The sequence below is a fragment of the Sceloporus occidentalis genome, unplaced genomic scaffold (genome assembly GCF_023333645.1).
Source record: "Sceloporus occidentalis isolate IW3139 unplaced genomic scaffold, rSceOcc1.0.p SCAF_3, whole genome shotgun sequence".
Lineage (NCBI taxonomy): Eukaryota > Metazoa > Chordata > Lepidosauria > Squamata > Phrynosomatidae > Sceloporus > Sceloporus occidentalis.
The window spans coordinates 208,091,316-208,100,580 of NW_028316983.1; the positions used below are offsets into that span (position 1 = coordinate 208,091,316).

Below are 9,265 nucleotides of genomic sequence, written 5' to 3' on the forward strand. Positions count from 1 at the left end.
ATCCATGGCTTCAAAATATTTTAAAAATATATACATTCCAAAAACCAAACCTTAATTTTGCCATTTCATATAAGGGACACCATTTTACTATGCCCTTGTATTTTATGGGACTTAAGCATTCATGGAATTTCTTATCCATGAGGATGCTGAAACCAAACCCCAGTGGATGCCAAGGGCCCACTGTATTTAGACCTCTGGATATTGCTATACTGCAGGTCCCAAATTAATGGTGACTTTAAGACAAATCTATCATAGGGTTTTCATCACAAAATTTCTTGGCAACACCCACTCAGCCATGGAAACCCACTGGGTGTCCTTGGGCAAGTCACATTCTCTCAGCCTCAAAGGAGGGCAAAGACAAACCCCCTCTGAACAAATCATTCCAAGAAAACCCTGTGATAGGTTCACTTTAGGGCCACCTTACATCAGAAATGACTTGAAGGCACACAACAAGCAGCCAGTCTAGATTGAGATCACAGTATCTTTTTTTTAACATGCCGAAAGATATATTCAGGTAGGTGGGAACGAGAATGGAGACAATGTTGATTGTTTAGGGTGGATGCTATCATCATTAATAAAAATATTTTCAAGTTGAATATAGTGCCTTCAGAACTAACAACTGCTGTCTCATCCTATCTCATAATAAAGGCAAATATGGGAACAAACAGAGCAGAATTTAGAGCAGAGCTTTGGTATTACATTCCTATATACAACTGCAGCTGAACAGAGTACTGGGACCATGAACCCTCAAGTTGCAAAAACTAGGTCAGAGCTGTTTTTGCTCATATAGGGCTTGATCCAGACCAAGTTCAATTTAGATGTAATCAGAATAAGCACAATCCAGCGTATGTCTAGTTAGAAATAGGGCCCACTGAGTGCAATTATCTTTAGAAAATTGATAAAAAGATAGAAAATTTGAGTACTCTTTTGCACTTCTATATAATTTGACCATGAGATTATTTAACAACTTCTCAGAAAAGTATATGTTTCACTGTCTCACCTTCCTTCCTTTGCTCTTTTTCTCCTCTTCTAGATAGTTCTCTCAACTTCAAAGCAGAACACAGTTTGCTGTAGTGCTTTATAACTGAAAGCAGAAAATTACTGAAGGCCTTTCCAGGGGAAGGGGTTGCATTTCCAAATGCTGCACAAATTCTTTTAGCCAAACATTTTCTCAAGTAATATTAAGGCTGTGCATTTTCTTTTAAATTATAAATGACTGAACTAATTGCTAAAATGTGAAATATTAAAGTATATTGAACTTCTTTCTTTTTCTGCTTCACATACTATGACTGAAAATGACTTTAAAACACTGCAACATCTCAGATGATAGAACATTGTTTGGAACATGTTTCCCAATGATTATGCAGTAGCTAAAACCTGAATTCTTGCAAATTACAAAATGGAAAATTGTGGCTGTTGGCCTCAACATGGAACCTGTTGGTGGAACACCCTGCCAGAATAAGCAGTTGTGTTAAAAAGCAGATATGCCTCTAGTCAGACTGTACTGTAACCTTTTCCCTCCTCTGAGTTGATGGATGCTGGTCACTTTTCATCTTAGAAATATGAACTAATTTATACATAGGTTTATGGTTGATAGATGTAGACTAAAAAGCAAGACAGGGTCAATTTCTCATACAGAAGTTGTGGGATTAGTTTCCTCTTTATTCTTATATCCATTGCCATATTTCTACACACACACTCATATGCAAGGGTATTGTTTTTTCAAATGACTCCTATAACACTGACATTTTTTAAAAAAAACTAAATTTGTAGCTCAGACTACAGATAACTTTGCTATAACTCTTGTCCAAAACATCAAAGCAGATAACATCTTTTTAATCAAAAGTGGCAAATAATAAAAACCTTTGTTGCTGTTGCTGTTGCACTTGCAGCTGCTGCTACTACTTCTATGTAACATAACACAAACAGGGTGTGCCAAATGATAGTAACAAAATATTTAGATCAAAATTTCATTCATATATTAAGTTCTGGTAATAAATTTTTGTCAAATAGAAAGGTCTTTCACTGTGTAGGCTTTTTATCAAAACTCCAGGAATGTAAGTTCTTAAATGTGAAATAGCCACTAAAATGTCACCAATTTAAACTAACTACGTAGATCTTTTCCCCCCACACAAATGAAGAAGTGGAAAAGTCAGAATCATATTGATGGTCAGAAATTATTTCCCTTTCCTGTCTTGGAACACAGTCATAACTAGCAAAGATGACAATTCTAAATAAAGCAAGGCCAGTCTAAAAATGTTACAAATTACTTAGGATTAACTTTACCCTGACCTATTCTGTGCCACGGTATGGGCTGTAGGAGGTTTGGATCAGATATAATTTAGTTTCTTTCTCACACCACCTTTTCTCTGCCCTCCTGTTGGCTCTTTTATTAATAGATCTGTTGGCAGACTGCTGTGCTGATAGATCTCTAAAATCAGCCATCAGAAAAGGGTTCTACCATGAGAAGAGAAATTCTGCGGTCTGCTGCTTTTGCTAATCCCAACCACCTACAGCCAAAGTATCTTTGAGCTAGGATTGCATTTTCCATTACACAGATGATACAGTATTTGCAGGGCACCACCAGTATCAGGATCATAATTACAAAGAAATTTTCAGAAGAATCAATATGTGAGCAGTATAACTGTGCAGCCTTATGCTTCTAAATTAATTCCAGTTGTGTTCAATGAGGCTTACTCCCAAGCAAGTTTGCACAGGATTGCAGCTTATATTAAGATTCATGTACCAGTATCTCATGTAAGGCCTTTCTTTGAACCCATCAGAGGTTCTGTAGTGGAGCCTGCATAAGTTAGTGTACTGAATATGATGACCTGCAGTCCTGTTGTTGAATTGCAAACACTCATTATGACCTGCTAACCACTGCTTTCCTTATTTTTGTTTTACAGATTTTGGCCATAGTCTCCATTTTGTTCATTGTACTGTCCACCATTGCTTTGTCGCTCAACACACTACCTGAACTTCAAGTAATTGATGAATTTGGACAGCTAAATGACAACCCCCAGCTAGCACATGTAGAAGCCGTGTGTATAGCTTGGTTCACTATGGAGTATCTTTTGCGTTTCCTGTCATCTCCAAACAAGTGGAAGTTCTTCAAAGGTCCATTAAATGTGATTGACTTGCTGGCCATTTTGCCCTATTATGTCACTATTTTTCTTACAGAGTCCAACAAAAGTGTGCTGCAGTTTCAAAATGTCCGCCGTGTTGTTCAGATATTCCGTATTATGAGAATACTAAGGATCCTTAAACTTGCCAGACATTCAACAGGACTTCAGTCTTTAGGATTTACCCTCAGAAGGAGTTACAATGAACTGGGTTTACTGATATTATTTTTAGCAATGGGAATTATGATCTTCTCCAGTCTTGTATTTTTCGCTGAGAAAGATGAAGATGCTACAAAGTTTACTAGTATCCCTGCATCATTTTGGTGGGCCACCATCACTATGACTACAGTAGGATATGGGGATATTTATCCCAAAACTTTACTAGGTAAAATAGTTGGAGGATTGTGTTGTATTGCTGGAGTGCTCGTAATAGCCCTTCCCATTCCCATCATAGTAAACAATTTCTCAGAGTTTTACAAGGAGCAAAAGCGGCAGGAGAAAGCCATTAAAAGAAGGGAGGCACTTGAGCGAGCAAAAAGAAATGGAAGCATTGTTTCAATGAATCTAAAGGATGCCTTTGCTCGCAGCATGGAGCTGATTGATGTAGCTGTAGATTCTGGTAAAACTGAGGAAACAGCCAATTCAAAGGAAACCCCTGACGATAACCACTCATCTCCAAGCCGTTGGAAATGGGCCAGGGGGGCTTTGTCGGAAGCAAGTTCTAACAAGTCCTTGGAGAACAAATACCAAGAAATAAGCCAGCGAGATTCCCAAGAACTAAACAATGCAGCAGCAACCTCCAGTCCCCAACACCTGAGTGCTCAGAAACTTGAAATGTTATATAATGAAATTACTAAAACTCAGTCTCAGCCTAATCTTAATGCTGCCTACCAAGATCCATCAGCACAACCCCTGTATGAGGAAGAGATAGAAATGGAAGAGGTTATTGGACAGGGTGACCCATTAGTGTCAGGACCCAAAGAAGTGGTCACTGACATGAGAAGCACTTCCAGCATTGACAGTTTTGCCAGCTGTGCAACTGATTTCACGGAGACAGATCGATCTCCCCTTCCTCTATACTCCAGTTCTCACTTACAGCTGAGGTTCCCAATGGAACCTGCCCACTTAGAAGACCAAAGAGCAAAAAGTTCTCAGCTTTTATCACTCGCAAGAGATAAAATGTTTGCACCCAGAGACATTACCTTTGACTACTGCCCAGTTGATACAACCATGAGCACTGATAACACTGGCTCCCAGTCCCTGCTTCATGGTCATTTGCACTTTGACAGCTCTATGGAGAGTCCCAAAAGTTCTTTAAAAGGAAGCAATCCATTAAAGTCAAGGTCTCTTAAGGTTAATTTTAAGGAAAACAGAGGCAGTGCTCCACAAACGCCCCCAAGCACTGCAAGGCCATTGCCAGTAATGGCAGCAGGTGACTTTATGCAATCTGCCCCTCAACATATCAGCACCATTCTTTTAGAAGAGAATTCACCACATGGGGACAGACCCTTGCTAGGTGCTGATGCAGCACTGGTTAGTGATGAAACCTCTAAGAAATCATCCCCATTTTTTCCAAAGCAAAAGCTTTTTACTTTCCCTTCAAAAGAAAGAAGAAGCTTCACAGAAATGGACACTGGCGAAGAAGATGACTTCATGGAGATCCCTGGCATAAGACATGACACACAGCAGGATGTCAAGGCAAACTACTTTGGGGATAAACACAAAGATGGGAACCATTTAACCGAAGAGCCTCGAGTCAGTTCTTCTTCACCCAAAAGCTTGGGTCACAATTGTACTCAAGACATTTACCATGCTGGGGGGGAAGTACAAGGGGACAATAGCCAAGAAGGTCACAAAATGGAAAACCATTTGTTTCCCCCAGATATCCATACAAATCCTGGAGAAACAGATTACTGTCCTACACGGGAAACCAGCATGTGACTAGTTAAGAGAGCAATAAATTACAAAAACTCATTTCTTCAAACTGCAGTTAGTAATGCCTATGAACTAAAAGACAGGAAGCCTCAAAAGTACCTAAAATGTTATTTTTGCATGGCATGAAGAGTTGTTTAGTTTAAGTACTGTTTAATTTAAAAGTGGAAATCTTTCTTTTTTTTATAACAAAAAAGAGAAAAATCAGGAAAAAAATGATGCAAGAACAGTGAGTAAAATAAAGAGCTCTTTTTGGAGCCCATCTTCTGCAATGTTTGACATTTTTGATCCTTTCAATCATGATTGTAGATAAGGGTTTTTTTTAAAAAAATCTTTTAACTTTTTTCCCTCTTAAATTCTGGAATTTGCACATGAAAGGATGAAATGTCGATGCATGTGTTCATAATGGTGTGAAACAAGGTGCTTTGAGCCTGCAAAATGCATACATTTGTAAATAGTTTGGGTTGGTGGGGGAGAGCTATGGTTATCAATGATCTGTGGAAAACAGGTTTCCTGAGACACAGATATTTCCTTCGCAGTCTGCTGCCTGGAGGATTTGTACAGACTTATGTTGCAAAATTGCAACTTCTTCTAAAAGCATCTCACCTATCTTGCTTTCTGTTTAAAAGCTCATAAAAGTATAGGCTGTTTACTTTAAGTGAGTGACAGGGTTTCCCATTAATTTGTGAAGTACATCTTAGGACTAATTACTTTTATTTGTATAGTTTTCACAGATGCACTTGCAAGCTTTGAATAAAATCCTGTTAAGACTCTGCAAGATTTAATGACCAGAGATTGAAATTTCAATATAACAGCTGCCAAATATCAAGACAAAGACAAGTTCCCATTATGTTATGTAATAAAATGATTTTTATGGCAATGAAATGTGCCAAACAGCCATGAAAAATTATTTTAATTGAAATATTTTATATTACTACTGAAATCACTGAATGCATTATTGTTAAAATATTATTTTTGGAAGACTGTTATTGAATATTGAATATTCACTTCTTTGAGAGCACTGTGTCATTTGCCCATTATTTTTCATACTTGGGCACTCCAATTTTAGATACTGTTAATTTCACAACACATTTTCTGGCAAAAAAACAACAGTATTTTAATTGTTTTATTTTTCATCAACATAAAACTGAACCTGTTTCACTGATTTTACTCAGGCCCTTCAGATTATGCTTCAAAAGAATAGTTTCTAATGGGGCTGAGAAGAACTCAAAGATTCTTAAGGGTTTGTTTTTCCTTGAATCACATTTTTACTTTTACTTCATTGCTACACAGCATCTTTCAATGAAGAAACCACAGCATGATCTTACTCCTGATTTTAGGTAAAGATCTTTCTCTAACAATCATATGAAAAAGCATCAAACTTACATTTATCTATTTGGACCAAATAATAAACACAAGAAGAAGTCTTTTAAAAGGGGAAGACACTGTTCAAATCTCTTTTAATACCTCCTTTTACTCTTAAATAAAGTATCATCCAGTATTTTTCTGAGGCATATCAGTTCTGGAGTTAAGTGTCATTTCTAAACACAAAAAAGCAATACCTGGTCATTAAGTCTCTATGTATTTGTTCTTCATGGCTGTCCAAGTAATTCTATTTTTGCTTTTGATTTAACTTAATTATGTGGCACTTTGCTTTACCTGTTTCAGTGACTTCTATTGTATTTCACGAACCTCCTTTATTTATTTGTGTTATTTCATTGGTAGATACAGTATTCACACTGACTACTCTAAATGCTACTAAGCTTTTTAAATACATTGCTCTATAATTTCTGTACATTTTTAAAGATTTTGCAGACCTGTTTACTTTGCCTTTATAACTACAAATGTATAATGACCACACGCAACAAAAGTTAAACGAAACCTTGGCCTTAGGCTGAACATGGGAGCTTGACAAATGAGTTAAATGAAGTCATGATTTACATCATAATGCTTACCCAGGGAACTTCGCTGACCATCATGAGCTATAGTTTTAAGACCTCAACCTGAAATACATTATTTTCACATGGAAAAATTAAGAGTTTGCAATGACTAATGTTTTTAAATACTAGCCAGGGGATGTGGGGAGTTATAGTCCAAAAAAGTTTTCCAATCTCTGGAAATATTGGTATACTGTGTGAGATAGATTGATGATGTTCTCGTTTACAGATCTTTTTAAAAATGAGCTCCTGAATTGTTTCAGCCCATAAATATTGTTTCCCATCTCCCAAACACTTTGCACGTCTAAAAATAGGGGAGTGTTTTACGCCTTTCTGTCTCTGATCTTATAAATGACATTAGGAGTAATTCAACTGGTGTCACTAAAACATCACCAGAAGAGGATGGCTTGGAAGAATACAAAAAGAAATGTTTGCATTGGTAGGAGAACCAATAACTTGTTTTCTGGTAGCACAGAAAGACAAGAATGTTAACTTTGTCTTGTAGAGCACACAGTGCAGAATGCAAATTCATCCACATGTAGAACTATAAAGACCTCTCCACTGACTGCACCATGCCCTCTTTCTAAAACTAATAACAGAACTGAAGTTTTAGGATCATAGAACTCTAGAGCTGAGAAGGGATACCAACAGTTATCAAGTCCAACCTTCTGTCAATGCAAGAAAGAAGCATGTTAAGGTAAGCCATCTAAACAAACAATACAATATGACATGCAAGCAACAGAGCTATACTTCTAGATTATGGTTGGGTTTTTTTACTTGATTCTAAAGAAACAGTAACATCCAGCATCATATTGCTATTCCTTGTTCTCTAAATGGGAAAACTTCCAACACAACTTTATAGCAGCCTGTTGCTATATATGATATAAATAGTTCTACTGAATCAGTTATGATTTATTATTATTATTATTATTATTTACTACTACTACTACTACTTAAAATGAAGCCCCAATTAAGAGTGTATACTTTAATGGGCTAGAATATTCAATGGATTTTAGACACTGACATTTGTATCCCAAGGAACTCATATAATATTTACGGACACAGATGGATGGGGCTTTTTTTCTAATTAATACACAAGTGCAGAAAGCATTTGGTCACACCAAACATTTTAAAGAATTAAAAGGCGGGGGGAACAGACATGAAGAAATGCAGCTACATTGGGAAGAGTTCCTGTGAGTACAAAAGGCATGTTTAAAAACAAAGTACAGTCGCCCCCTCCATTTTCGCAGACTTGGAATCTGCATCCCTTGCCCATTCATGGGCAGCAAATGGAGGGGGACAAAATGGTGCACACCCACCACCATTTAAGCCAATGGGGCTTGGATATCATGATTTTCCATTTTTTGCCCAGGGGGGTCCAGAATGGATCCCCTGCCAAAACGGAGGAACGACTTTATATCTAGGCCTTTTATCTGTACCTGTATGATAGTGGTCACAGCAAAAGTGAAAGTTAAGACTTTTGTTGTAACCCTATTGCCCAGAGTTGCTTGCACAGCTAAGTCTTAAGAGTTGCAGATGCAACTAGAAGGAAACCATTAAACTTCATTTCATGACAGTGGTTGGGTAATGCCATTAAAGCTACAGTGTTCTAGCCAGGTACACTGACTAAGAATTGATAATTTAGGAGTGATGGTCAAGGTCATTAACTACATAAGCTAATGTGATCACAATACACTTTTCAGCAATGCTGGTCAAAGGTTCTGTTCTCTCCCATTTCCCTGAAGGGTAAACAAATGCATCCAAATATGCTGAAGTGATCTTCTACGCTTACATTGCATGTACAGTAGTTTTGTTAAGATAAGAAAGCAATGATTGCAGACAACTTCCATGACTATTTTAAAGACTTTTATAATAACCTCCAGTCAACACATCATTTCCTCTTCAATGTAAGGTCCTGTGGGCATGATGCAAAGAAGCCATAACATGCCATTACATTCTGTGGCTTATAATAAGACACATAGGCCTGTTACAGACAGCCAAAATAAAGCTGCTTTGAGTCACAGTGGAGGTATGGTGTTTCAATGATGCATGCGTCCTAAGAGTCCAGAAATCGCACCAAAGCCACGCTCCAGCCCTAAGGACTGGAGCGTGGCTTTGGTGTGGCTTCTGGACTCTTGCATCATTGAAACACCATACATCCACTGTGACTCAAAGCAGCTTTATTTTGGCTGTCTGTAACAGGCCATAGACTTAGACATAGGCAGAGCTGTAGGTGGAAGATCTCACTGAGGACATGAAGAAATTGGTATATAT

At 37.6% G+C, this 9,265-nt stretch overlaps 1 protein-coding gene across 2 annotated transcripts in view; it reads left to right on the forward strand.

The window, feature by feature from the left end:
* The window catches only part of KCNB2 (potassium voltage-gated channel subfamily B member 2), a 218,469-nt gene extending 211,767 nt beyond the window's left edge, over positions 1 to 6,702 (forward strand). For both annotated transcript variants that reach the window (XM_089517453.1, XM_089517452.1), the window contains one exon: positions 2,907 to 6,702. In XM_089517453.1, coding sequence (XP_089373579.1) covers positions 2,907 to 5,063 — 2,157 coding nt within the window. In that variant the 3' untranslated portion in view covers positions 5,064 to 6,702. The remainder of the gene's footprint in view (positions 1 to 2,906) is intronic.
* The last annotated feature ends 2,563 nt before the right edge of the window (positions 6,703 to 9,265 follow it).